General features: G+C 41.1%; 2 protein-coding genes across 2 annotated transcripts in view; both read right to left on the reverse strand.

The window, feature by feature from the left end:
• The window catches only part of LOC109487757 (progesterone-induced-blocking factor 1-like), a 14,732-nt gene extending 12,705 nt beyond the window's left edge, over window positions 1–2,027 (reverse strand). The window contains exons 1-3 of the mRNA XM_019791823.1: window positions 1,554–2,027; window positions 617–741; window positions 12–78 (exon numbers count right to left, since the gene is read on the reverse strand). Of these exons, the coding sequence (XP_019647382.1) occupies window positions 12–78; window positions 617–741; window positions 1,554–1,889 (528 nt within the window). The 5' untranslated portion in view covers window positions 1,890–2,027. The remainder of the gene's footprint in view (window positions 1–11; window positions 79–616; window positions 742–1,553) is intronic.
• A 3,405-nt stretch (window positions 2,028–5,432) lies between these two features.
• Window positions 5,433–7,700, reverse strand: LOC109487730. Its single transcript, XM_019791788.1, has 4 exons — window positions 7,353–7,700; window positions 7,018–7,182; window positions 6,482–6,637; window positions 5,433–5,826 (listed from the first exon to the last, which is right to left on the reverse strand). Exons 1-4 carry the CDS (start codon window positions 7,573–7,575, stop codon window positions 5,543–5,545), a joined length of 828 nt encoding a protein of 275 aa, XP_019647347.1. The 5' UTR covers window positions 7,576–7,700; the 3' UTR covers window positions 5,433–5,542.
• Window positions 7,701–13,655: the final 5,955 nt, after the last annotated feature.

Consider the following 13,655-nt stretch of genomic DNA (forward strand, 5'->3'; position numbering starts at 1 on the left):
GGGTGATCTGCTCCTCTGCCCATCCCCTTCAGCTCAAAGTACTGTCCCTCTGCCAGGTTCAAGTCACGAAGACTCCTCCTGTCAATCACAACATAAGACATCATATATCCAAGCTCAGCATTGTAATTTGCATATTCAATATATTATGTCCGGTAGGTTGGCTTTTTTAATGTATTCACAGTAATAGAATTTTTTCATAACAGAACAGTTTCCCCTACAACTAGAACAGTGTACAGAGTGGAGTTTTTACTAGAGCTGTGTACTGGTTCTATACCCAAAAAATTAAATAGATACAGGTGACTGGTCCAAAATATTACCTAATCCCTCAGTACCGGTAGTGTACCTAAATAATTTCACACTAATTATATGCCTATTTGTGACCTAAAATGTGTACATAGCTGGTCCCCCAACGGTCCCAAAGTAAGGACAGAAGTGTGTTTGTGTTACAGAGTGACAGTGTTAACTTCCCTGAAATTAAAGATCTATTGCATATTAGTTATGCTCCTTCTAGATGTCTGGACCTGTACCTAAACCCGTGTACCTGTACCTGTTTATCTGTACCTAAAATTTGTTAAGGTAGTACAGAGCTCTAGTTTTGACACATCAGATGCCGCACCTGATGTCACCTGCGTGCGCCTGTAGCCTGGCATTAGCTGTCTCCAGCTGCTGCTGTCGCTGCATGATGCGCTCGATCTCGGCACGTGTCTGCTCCTGTCTCCGCCGAGACTCCTCCTGGTGCATCTGTAGGGGGATTCCAAATAACATAAAACATTATGCCAAAAAGCAGTTACTCAAGCAACTGGATATGATTTTGGAAACGGTCAGATGTTTCAGCTAGTATCCACTAGCTTTCGTCAGTGACTGAGAGACCAGAGGGGAAATGCAGGTTTGTAAGCACAAACTATTGATTGTGGAGCTGTGAAGCTAGTGGATACTAGCTGAAACATCTGACCGTTTCCAAAATCATATCCATTTGCTTGAGTAACTGCTTTTTGGCGTATCGTATTACTTGGATGTCTAACCTTCATCGACGTAACATAAAACATTATGTTACTACGCAGTGTAATGTCCACCGCTTTTAACAAAAATTATTAATTCTGCTTTTCATTACTGCAATTGATTGATCATCATAAGAATAAAAATTTAAAACATCGACTCATAATTTTTTTAGTGAAGAGGTTGGTCGGCGACACATCTTATTAGTATTATAGAAATATTTTTGCTTTTTAACAGTGACTTTTAACTGCCACTCGCTATTATATTATAAAGCTGAGGAGACCTACTCAAGTACACACACCACAGTGACTGATACAAATGTATAAATACAACTGCAAATAATTATGATACCTACATGTTTTGTACATAATGTACAAAACATGTAGGTATCATCATTATTTGCAGTTTTATTTGCAATTTGCATCTCTGAATCAAGGAGTAACAGAAACTGATTTCATGAACACCATAATTTGCATCATAATTTCACTATTATATATTGGTAAAGCTGAAAAGGCTAAGCTGATAATTTTATATAATTTTCATGATACTCGTACTACCTTGAGTTGCGACTCCAGCTTGGCCTGCAGAATGTGCCTCTGGTGCAATGCGTCGCTAAGTTTCTCTTCCAGCTCCTCCACTTTGGTAACATGTTCTGCCTTCAGGTTTTCGATGATGAGGTTCTTCTGACTCAGCTCTATTCTGACGAGCTGCAAGTCGTGTGCCAGTTGTTTACGTTCTATCAGCTGTTTGGTAACTTTCTCCTTTCGGGCCCTCCCACCTCTGCTGCGGTCTCCCTCCGCTTCGTCCGAAAAATCCGTCGGTACGGTCGTCTCCAGGCTGAGATCTTCCGTGTCGAACTCGCTGAACGACGTGGAATATTCCCTGCCCGCCATTTTTGCAGGAGAGAAGCCCGGAACAAGGCAGGAACGATCGAAAATTTAAATGGCTTCTCGAGACAATCAGCAGTTCCGGGGTCGCCAACATTCGAAAACGGTAACCAATATCCGGGAACTTTGGTACTGCACATGCGCACTCGTCGCTACCGTTTCTACGTGACAGTACAATCACAAACTGCAAGGTGGCGCTATTGATAGGTGAACAATTCAACTTCAGTTTAACACTCAAACAGGAATTCTAAAGGGATAGGGGTCGGGACTAGACGATTTTTCGTATTCGCAGTCAAAACACTGGGTTCCCTTTGTTTAATCGGCATGCAATATTTTAGACGTCGTCTGCAGGCATGCCCGTGTTGATGCACATGTCTTTATTTTTACCGTTGCTGTTTTTGTGGTCAATGTAATATTTCAGATGCACCCCTACATTTATGAGTCCAGAAAAACCCGTTGTTTTGAATAGACCGTTGGTTTAGGTAGTTGTCAGGTATATATAGCCGAGGTTCTCTAAGCAGATATTAGGTGGCTGTTGTGCATAATGATTGCGAGTATCTTTTGGGATTGTGGTTTCCAACTACTGCGACATGTCAAATGAATAATGTGTAGTAAATGAAAGATATTGTTATGAAAGTTGACATTGTTCATCTAGTTAGATTGTCGTGTTGTTGATTTTATGTAGCCTGTGTTTACAGTAGTCAGTCTGCAACTGTTTTCCTAAGGGGGCGGCAAACCTCTGGGCAGGTGGCCACCAGGAGCGCGATTTATATATATATATTATTCAGTATATATCATATATTATATATTTATATATTATATATATAAAATACATAATTTGTTTACCACTTCTTAACATTTGGGTGCACATGTGAACATGAAATGAGTCACTTATATCTAAAGTCGCTCACGTATATCTAAATGTAATATTTGAAGCAGAAAGTCATTACAGGTGCTCTTTTGTGTACTAAAAGTACCTTCACAACACCGCGCCCAGGACACACAATAGGAGTAGTGACGTGTGGTAAAGATACTTAAGCTATTTCCATCAGTCATAAAAATTGCTTATGACATGTTTTCGGCTACGGCGTCATATCCATTTATGGCTGCACTTAGATGTTATCAATATGGTGTTTATAGTGAAAGTAGCTTTCTGCTTATGAACGTAATTACGCCGAGTAACTACGTCGATGCAAGCTCAGTGTAGATGTATACTCTTGTAGGCATATACATTAGGCTTTCCACGCGTGCATTAGAATGCTTGATATCCTGATTTTGACGTCGACTGATGGAAGTCCTGTTGTACGTATGGAAACACGTACCTTTAGTATCCACAGTATCACGCCCGTGTACTTCCTCGAAGGATTGCTTCCTTTTTCGTCTGGTTCCCTTTCCAGTGTCAGCAGCTTGATACGATGTGGGGTCGTCGAACGTACCTGTTTTCGACGTGGTTGGGTCCTGACCTACTGAAGAAAGTATGGCGCATTAATAGGAGGAGTACATTGGGAAAAGGGCAACGAAAACCGCTTAATGCTAGGGAGGGAGATACTGTATTTGGTCCCGAGCAAATTTCGGGAGTTCCAGTCTTTTTAGTTGCTGTTTTTTTGTGAAGAAGTTTTTTCGTTGCCATTTTTCGTTTAGTTGGATCGATCATACTCTATATTAAGCTATTTTAGGGGTCGCTCTGCAAAACATAATGTACATTGTGTATGGATATGTCACGTTAGGAGTTTTGCTGTCTTTCACTTCTTAACACTTTTTGGGTGCATATGGGAAAATTAAAGGAGTCACTCATTTTGCAGAATGTGACATTTGGAGTCGAAAGTAATAACGAACGTTCTTTGTGTACCTTCACATAAGGCACGCCCAGGACAACAATAGGAGTGACATGTGTCACAACAATTGCTTATGACAGGATGTCAGCTCTGGGGTCATATGTACTTTATTTGGGTGCACATGTGTCAATTATTTTGCAGAATGCGCTCACGTATATCTAAATGTGATATTTGAAGCGGAAAGTCATTACAGGTGTTCTTTTGTGTACTAAAAGCACCTTCACAACACCGCGCCCAGGACACACAATAGGAGTGACATGTGTCACAACTCACAACAATTGCTTACGACAGGATGTCAGCTCTGGGGTCATATGCATGAATGGCTGCACTTAGATGTTATCACAAGATGGTGTGTACAGTGAAAGTAGCTTTCTGCTTATGAACGTAATTACGCCGAGTAACTACGTCGATGCAAGCTCAGCGTAGATGCTCTTGTACATGTAGGCATATACATTAGGCTTTCCACGTGCATTAGAATGCTTGATATCCTGAATATGATGTCGACATTCTGGTGTTCTTCGTGTGGTTCTACAATTTGTCCTTGCCTGGTTTCAATCTGAGTACTGGTAAATTCAGTACAAGAAATACAATGCAAATGTAATTGACACATATTCCACTGACGGAAGTCCTGTTGTCTGTATGGAAACACGTACCTTTAGTATCCACAGTATCACGCACGTGTACTTCCTCGAAGGATTTTCGTCTGGTTCCCTTTCCAGTGTCAGCGCTTTTTAGATGATTTTAAATTTTACAGAAAAAAATCAGAGATAACTTTTTTCAATGACAAAGTGAGCCGTTTTCATATGATTCCAGCCTCGCTGGTGACACGAATCAGTCCATCTTTTAAAGAAAAATCTTGCACCTTTAGATAAAAAGGGGACCAAAAAGTGGACCTTTGAGCCTTGTGGTGGGGTTCGTCCGAAACCTCCCCCACCCCCGGGCTAAGGGCATGATTAATTAAAGGGCACCATGGAAAAACAACCGGCATGATCATATGTTTCTGTAGAATAACTTGTTCAAGATCGTTTTATTAGTCCTTTGTAGTAAAAAGCTGAATTGTAAACCAATTTACAAAGCATCGATATGTTGAAAAATACAGATATACATTTTAAAATCAGATATGAACAGTGTGCATTATGATTACACCATCTCACAGAATATCTTTTTGAAACATCTGCAGCTATTACATAAAAAAACAACTAGGCAGCCAAGCACTACCTGGCACTTTTTTTATAATATATTATATGATGAATACAAAGCCATTCAGACTAAGCAAGACCATTTTGTTACTGTTACTGACACACAATGACTATTGTAAGGGAACCTAACGAGATGTGCATAAGAGATAGCCTGGTTACCAAACCTATTATAGCTCCCTAGCCCGAGTCCTACATCCTCTCCGCAAGGACTCGGGAGCTATAATAGGTTTGGTAACCAGGCTACATTAGAGGAAGTTTGAGTCATGATAACTTTGATAAGTAAGTTATTATCAAGACATGATAATAATGCTATTTTTCTGTATGAAAAGTTGGATAGATATCAAGTATGTAAATAGAGACCTAATTTCCATAACCAATTTTAATTAAAAATGAGCCTCCTTTGCATTATAAATGCTACAACAACCTTTGTTGAAATAAGACTTTTTGCAATTTGCAATGTTTGTAGAGATGATCATTATGTATTACAATTCATGAAAATGAATCCTTTTGCATAATCACAGAGAAAACTTTATGATATGTCATCATTAAAGGTTAACATCATTTGAGAAATGTATGATGTCGTAAAACTCTTTTTCATACATGAGTTTCAGATATGTCAGCACAGCTAATGTGGTTTTGCATCCCTCTCTTGCTTATTTCTTTTGGATTGTCTCATTCTAATGGTATACTCTGCTGAAGTAAGAGCTGTCTTGACTATGTCTAGAACCTGGTGTTCCTGTTCACTAGGGAAGGGTTTCCCATCTATGTAATTTGTTAGGAAATAGGTCTGGTCTTGATCACTTCCTGTGATCTCTCCTGCAAAATCAATGATGTTGCGACGCTGTTCATCCGTGCAGCCCCTTCTCTGCAGCTCATCATTATGTGTGATGATCGTCAGTGTCCTCACAGCTGTGGATGATAGGATATTATTGTAGCAATTTTATGTTTTTCTATACTAGGCCACAGCAAGTGAATCCTATGCATATGGTTGCCTCAATTTTCACCTGATTTCAAAAGAAAAGAAAAAAAAATTGTTTCTCTCTGATGGTAGTTAACATGCCGAACTTGCAAATATGTCATAAACCATGTTTACCATCAGGGATCCAGCAAACTTGAAGCACAATATTGTTCATATTTGATGGCAAGTGTTCACAGTCTAAGAGTTTCCATGGCATATGAGACTCTCTTATAGTAGCTGTCCATGGTGGTACTATGTACTGTCAATGGTGGTACTACAAGATCTTCTACAGTTGCGATGTATACAACATGTACACATCTACAAGGAGAGGTAATATATCCTGGATGCATAACTCTCTATACAGTCTGACAAATCAAATCCTTATGTGCATATAATGTGTGTGTGTTTGAGTGTGTGTGTGCATGTGTGTGTGACAGCAACATGTATCATAAAGTTTATTCAGTCATATATAATATATTGATATAGTCACTGGCTAATTGGGCAAACCATTATGCTATTTACACAGCAACTTGACAAGTTCCAGTTCTAACAGGATATATTATTACACTTCAAGTTCTAACAACTAAGAAGGAGCAACATTTTTACCTCTCTTAACAAGCATCATCCTTAGAAATGCCATGTGGCTCTGATATGTCCCACTCTGCAGACGAGGGTCACTGCCCTTGACAAACCACAGTACCACATGTACCTCCCGACTTAACTTGTAGTCTTGTCCTGTCATGGAGGTCTCTGTAGGTTTTCCTATAATACGGATTAATGAAAAAATTATATAATTCCATTGCCTTAATCTCTTGCAGTTTAAGAAGAGATAAATATTGACAAATATCAGTAAAAATTGTTCAATCATATGCACAATCTGATGAGCAAATACTATCATTACTGTTACAGCCAGGTAAATGATGGGAATTTTGACATCTTTAGACCAGGTAAAGATGAACATTACTCAAATGAAAGCATTTGCATGATTAAGGAAATCCTGTGACATCTTTTCAAATGGTGTTTTTCATATTGTGTTATCATATGGTAGATACAGCACATCATTTGATAGACATGAATAAGGATACGATGCAGGAAAAGATGGGATACTTTAAAGCTTCTATTAGCTGTTAAACTGTTTTTACCTCTGTCTATGAATTGACCACCTCTTATGTCTCCATTCAGAATGGCCAGCATTTCATTTTGTGCTTCATCACCCAACTTGTCAAACCCTCGGGTGTCCAAAAGAAAGAAGCCAGGTTTATCTGTTCCCTCTCCTCCGAATGCAAATTCCTCCACGATCACCGTTCCTGTAAACGATTTGAAGTAAAGTTTAGACAGTACCCTTGTAGGGAAATGTCATTTGCAAATATCTCAATGACCCGGGACTTTCCTGATACTCTTAGCATCGAATGTTCATTGACGGTATTTTATTAAGATTTTTATATATGGCACACGATACATGTCATTTTATACTGACCTTCTGCGCCGCTGCTTTGCACCATCGCCAATTCTTCGATCCCGTCCTTACCCCCCAAACACCTCAGCACTGTGTTGACAAACGAGCTCTTTCCCGAACCTGTGAGGCCAAAAAGGCCCACCCTCACAACAGTACGCTGCAGTTCTCCCTGGCGAGCGTCGGGGAAGTCGTCTACTATCTGCCCTGTTTGGTACGTTTTGAGAAAACTTCGGAGGTTCGACATTTTCAAGCAACACCAAGGTATGTAACGCTAAGTAAGATTAAAGAACGTAGTTCTGGTCTCGGCCAAGAGAGCGAGATATCATCCGTGAAAGGGCACGTCCATTTGCACTAGAGGGGGCTGCTATATCCAGGTGCGTTTCAGCTGCAGTGTCCAATCCAGCACCCTCCTTATTACCTTATTACCTTCGCTAAGAAGGTTATGTTTTCAGAGGCGTTCGTGTGTGTGTGTGTGTGTGTGTGTGTGTGTGTGTGTGTGTGTGTGTGTGTGTGTGTGTGTAAACACGATAACTTGAGGAGGACTTGATGGATTGTCTTGATACTTGGTAGGTGGGTAGGTCTTGATAAGACCTCAAAATGATTAGATTTTGGACCCCCTGGCGGCTTGTTATGGTACTGCAGCTGAACTTCCGGTTTTGATATCTCATGATCTAGACATGCTAGGGTGACGAAATTTGGATGGTAGGTAGCTCTTGGGCTGGGGAAGAAGTGTCGTGAGTTTGGGCCCCCTAGTTGCTCTGGAACTGCAGGGCTATATATATATGTAGGTAACTTACGTAATGCTTGATGTAATTAGGTGAAAATTATGCAAATATGGATGTAATTTGCATAATCTATGGAGAAATTCTATAAATCAGCTGCATTCCATGATAGGACTATTGAAGCTTGGGACATTGGTAATTCAGAACGACAGAAACACAGGCAGATATTGATTATGTATATTAAGAATTAATTTGCATAATTAATGAGAATATTTTATAATTATGTAATGATAACTGCCTGGAATTTCATACTTGTGGTATTTCAAAGTTCAGTGAAGGTGAACATCATTAAACACAATGTATTAAAACCAGGACCTCATTTGCATAATTTATGAGGAAATGCTAGAATGGCATTGGTTTTTAATATAAGACCTCTTTTGCTTGAGAATATGATAAAATAATATAATTCATGAAAATGAGGATCCTACTTGTTATAATAATAATAATATAATCTATAATTTGTCAGTCATAAAGATTAACATCATTTGGGATCGGGGAACTCTAGATCTAGTTCTGAACACTTTCATTTGTATCGTTACACATTACAGTTACTACATCATGTATTAGCAAGAAGGTATTCATATACTGTACTCTCCTTATATTAGGTGTCATCAAAATGGCATGATAGGAAATCAATTAGAGACTGGGATAGGAAATATGGCATGAAAGAGGAAATAAGACGGGGGATGGAAAATATGGCATGAATATGCATATTGAGAGGAAATTCGGTGGATAGAAAATATTACTTTAGCTGTATAAACCATGTTTGAGACCAAACTTCGACAGTTGTAACATTCTAAAATGGCCTAAAATATGCTGCAACGAGTGACTATGGACTCCTTACCGGAATGATATAATATCTTCGATTTATTTTCACACGTACTGAATTTGATTATGAAAATATTGAATGTAGCGTTATCTTTGTAAACAATTTGTTCTATTTTCTCTTGTTTTGTCAAAAGACTCTGATCTTCTAACCTCGAACTCTAGAAAAACCGCCGCGACCGAAAAGTACTGTATATTTATTTAATTGTTATTATATATATATTTTTTTTTATAATATGCTATAGTGAGCAATACCCACTGATTGTACAATGGCTCAATCAGTGGGCAATCAGTGGCTCACAGCTGCCAAGTTCTCAATTGCAATGAAGGAGGTGTCGATGGACTCTGACTTTGAAGGACTGCAGTCCGTTGTTGTTGATGTTGCCCACAATGGAGTCTGGGAGTTGGTTCCAGATCTGAACTCCTGTGTGGATGAAGGTCCGGCCGGTAGAGCTGGTTCTAGATACCGGTTGTGCAAGTGCGTGGGTTGGCATAGCAAGACTAGTTCTGGTTGTTCGTCTGAAGGTGTACGGCTTGGGGAGCATTGTCTTCAGGCCTGCTGGGCATGTGTCTGTGTGCATTTTGTACAAGAGTGCCGCAGCAGCCACTTGGCGACGGTGCTGAAGTGATGGGATGTTCAGTGTCAACCTAGCTTCTTGTTCGTTTGTTCCTATGATTTTTAAGTGCCCTCCTTTGAACAGAATCCAGGAGTCCCAACGAGGTGGCAGGTGCACTCATCCAGCACAGTGAGGCATACTCCATAACACTGCGTACTTGTGCCTTGTACACTGCAGCTCTTCCACTGGGAGTGAGCTTGCGGGCAACTCGCCTCATAGCTCCAAGTTTCTGGCCAGCTCTGGCTGCAGTGTTTAAGGCGTGTTTTGTCCAGCTGAGCTTGTTGTCAATAGTGACTCCCAAGATTTCCAGTTCGTCTTTCTCAGCCAGTTTGGTGTTTCCAAAGAAAGGTCTGACCTTGCTCGAGATCTTTTTCTAGAGATTGTCATTGTTTTACACTTGGTTGGTTCAAATGTAACTTTCCATTTCTCTGCCCAGATCCTCATTCTTTCCAAGTCCCTGTTAAGGCTCATCACTGCTGAGGCTCTGTCGTCGTTTGTTCTGACTACACAGTAGAGAGTGGAGTCATCTGCGTATAGATACGGAGGGCTCTCACACCCGTCTCCCACGTCATCTATAAAGACTGAGAACAGCAGGGGTCCCAGAATTGAGCCCTGAGGGACAGATGCATTGATGGATGTCGTGGTTGAGGACTGGCCGGAAAGGACCACTTTGATTGAACGGTCAGAGAGATAGCTCTCAATCCACGTCAGCAGCTTGCCGCAAACTCCCTTGCTTCTGAGTTTTGAACAAAGTCCGTTGTGCCAAACTTTGTCAAAAGCCCCCTTGATGTCCAGGGCTATGAGACACACTTCATAGCCATTATCCAGTGCATTGGACCAATGCTGGGAAAGAATGGTAAGGATGTCGGCAGTGCTGTGATGTGGTCTAAATCCAAACTGCCGATCTGAGATAAGGTTGTTCTGCAACAGATACTTCTGAAGCTCTGTCTGCACCACAGCTTCCATAACTTTGCTGATGTTGCTCAGAAGGGAGATGGGACGGTACATAGACGGGTTGGACTTTGAGTCTCTCTTGTGAACTGGAATGACTGAGGCACATTTCCACTGGCTTGGAAACACACCGTTATTGAAGCAAAGACTAAAAAGACGACTTAGGGGGCTGGCTAACTCAGCACAGCACTTCTTCAGTACTCTAATGGGTACTTCATCGGGACCGGTGGCTTTGTCTGGTTTCAGTTTGTGCAGGAACTTCCTGATGACTTTTGGTTTAAACACTATGTTGGTCTTGGTATGTGTGGTGGTAATTGGAACCTCTGGAGCAGGCTCGTCTGCATCTTTAAGCTGGCATTTCTCAGCGAATGTCTGGGCAAGCTTTTCAGCTTTTTCCCTTGCCGTGGTGTAGCTGAAATTTTGGTCCTTAAGAACAGGAATGTCCGACTTGCCTTTTCTACCAGAGAGTGTGTTTACTATGTTCCACCATTTTTTGCTGGAGAGGTTTCCATATGAAAGATCCTCTTTCAGTTTGTTGTTGTACCTTCTTTTTGCCTGCTTCTCAGCACGGTTGTAGTCCTTCCTTGCTTTGACAAAGCGAGCTTTGTTTTCGTCTGTATTGTGTTTCTTAAATTCCTTGAATAGCCGCCGTTTTCTGTTTGCAGCTGTCCTGCAACGATCATCAAACCAGACTTTGTCGCCAGTTTTGTTGGTGACAACCTTGCTTGGAATGAAGGTGTCCATTGCATCAAGGATTATAGATGTTACATTGCTGCAGGCCTCTTCAGGGTCTTTGGTCTGAAAGGCGCTTGACCAATCTGCAGCAGATAGATGACCTCTGAGGCCCCAGAAGTCAGCCTTGTCATAGCGCCAGACCCTTCGCCTGTAGGGCTTGTCCCTATATAGGGGTACTTTCAACTTGACAAGGACGGGGTTGTGGTCAGATGTGCCCAGAGCTGCCATGGTTTCAGCAGTGGAAGCGATGTCGGTCAGGACCAGGTCAAGAATCTGGTCCCCTCGAGTTGCTTCTGTGACGATCTGCTTCAATCCAAGACAGTTGGACACCTCAAGCATCCGTCGGCCTGCTGAGTCTGTTGTGTGACTGCCGAGCCAGTCTTTGTGGTGGACATTAAAGTCTCCGAGCAGAATCACAGACTGTGCATTAAAGACCGTAAGCATAGTTTGTGTGTTGTTATCTAGGTAGTTAATGACATCGCTATTGCTGCTTGGTGGTCTGTAGACAGCAGCTATTAGTAGGTTCTGAGTTTTGAGGGACACTGAGAACCACATAAGTTCTAGGTCTTCAGGATCTTGGTCCTTGTCATGGAGGATTGCGATTCCTTCAAGACAGTAGACAGCAATGCCGCCGCCGAATGAGTTAGATCTATCTCTGCGGCAGCAGAGAGAATACCCAGGGATGGCTATACAGTCAGCTCCATCCTTCACAGTCGAGTCCAAGAATGTTTCGATGACGACAATAATAGTTGGTTTGAGGCTGTGGCAAAGGTTGGCAAGCTCGCCCAGGTTTGCCCTAAGGCCTCTGATGTTCACCTCTAGTATACTTAGTTCAGATTCTCTCAGTCGTTTGCCATGCATTTGTCGTTTCCGGGTAGATCCGTCCTTTCGAGGCTTCTTATTTGTCTCTTTAGCGGGAATTCTTACATCAGGTGGTAGGGGCTGCTAACCCCAGCACCTTAGGAACGCATCTTGGCGATGCGGCAGGGATGCGCGCTCTACATGACCTGAACTGAAAGCATCCGAAGACTCATAACAGTTCGGGCGTCTGATGGATTTAACGCCACTTAGTCAAGGATGGGGTGATCAGCGCTATAGGTGCAACCCTACTACCCCAAAGATAATAAAATAAATACTTATTTGTCTTGATTTTGTATTTTGTCGGTGCCTTATAAGCCCATATGGGCTGGGCGACATATGATCGCAATGGCACGAAAATAAAGTCATTCATTCATTCATTCATTCATTCATTCATTCATTCATTCATTCATTCATTCATTCATTCATTCATTCATTCATTCATTCATTCATTCATTCATTCATTCATTCATTCATTCATTCATTCATATATTAATGCCGCCACCAACACACTTGAAGTTAAAAGCACAAGTGAGTTGCGGTGTAGACTAAGATGTGTATCTAGGGCAGCTCTACAAATCCTGGGTTCACGGTTCACATAAAGGTACTAGGTATCGATGTACACTGTTGTGACACGTCAAGCGTGCCTTTATTTTGGGGGGTTCCTAAGGTTACATCGTTTGAAAACACTGTTAAAACACTAATCACGCGTTACAATTAACATGCAGCACTACGGCCGATCCAGACTGTTAAAGACTTAATGTAGTCATATGTGTAGTCTTCGTCGTTTATTACCTTCGCCAAGAAGGTTATGTTTTCGTGGCCGTGTGTCTGTGTGTCTGTGTGTGTGTCTGTGTGTGTGTCTGTCAACAGCATAACTCGAGAAAGCTTAGATGGATTATCTTGATATTTGGTAGGTGGGTAGGTCTTGATGAGACCTGGAAATGATTAGATTTTGGACCCCCTAGCGGCTTGTTATGGTACTGCAGCTGAACTTCCGGTTTTGATATCTCATGATCTAGACATGCTGGGGTGACGAAATTTGGATGGTAGGTAGCTCTCATGCTGGGGAAGAAGTGACACGAGTTTGGGCCCCCTAGCGGCTTGCTCAGGAACTGCAGGGCTATTTGTTTGAAAATATTCAAAAGAGGATAACTCAAGAACCGGTGGACGGATATTCGTGAATTTTGGTATGTAGGTAGCTCAAGTGACGCTTGACATAATTATGTGACAATTATGCAAATCTGGATCTAATTTACATAATTAATGGCAAAATTCTATAAATCAGCTGCATTACATTCTAGGACTATTCAAGCTTGTGACATATGTAATTGAGAACGAGAGAAACACAGGCAGATATTAATTATGTAAATTAACACCTAATTTGCATAATTAATGAGAAAATGTTATAATTCCATAATGCTAACTGCCTGGAATTTCATACTTGGGGTATTTGAAAGTTAAGTGAAGGAGAACATCAATAAACATAAGTTATTCAAATAAGGACCTCATTTGCATAATTTATGAGGAAATGATAGAATGGCTTTCTTTGCTAA

Source organism: Branchiostoma belcheri, unplaced genomic scaffold, assembly GCF_001625305.1.
Source record: "Branchiostoma belcheri isolate BF01 breed outbred unplaced genomic scaffold, Haploidv18h27 scaffold9, whole genome shotgun sequence".
NCBI lineage: Eukaryota > Metazoa > Chordata > Leptocardii > Amphioxiformes > Branchiostomatidae > Branchiostoma > Branchiostoma belcheri.

What these genes read in the sequence shown, in the direction of transcription:
- LOC109487730 (XM_019791788.1), bottom strand. Translation starts at nt 7,575, where the DNA reads ATGTCGAACCTCCGAAGTTTTCTCAAAACGTACCAAACAGGGCAGATA. An exon ending in TGGTCAATTCATAGACAGAG is followed by an intron (nt 6,638 to 7,017) that starts GTAAAAACAGTT and finishes TCCGTATTATAG; the next exon opens with GAAAACCTACAGAGACCTCC. An exon ending in GATGATGCTTGTTAAGAGAG is followed by an intron (nt 5,827 to 6,481) that starts GTAAAAATGTTG and finishes TATCATCCACAG; the next exon opens with CTGTGAGGACACTGACGATC.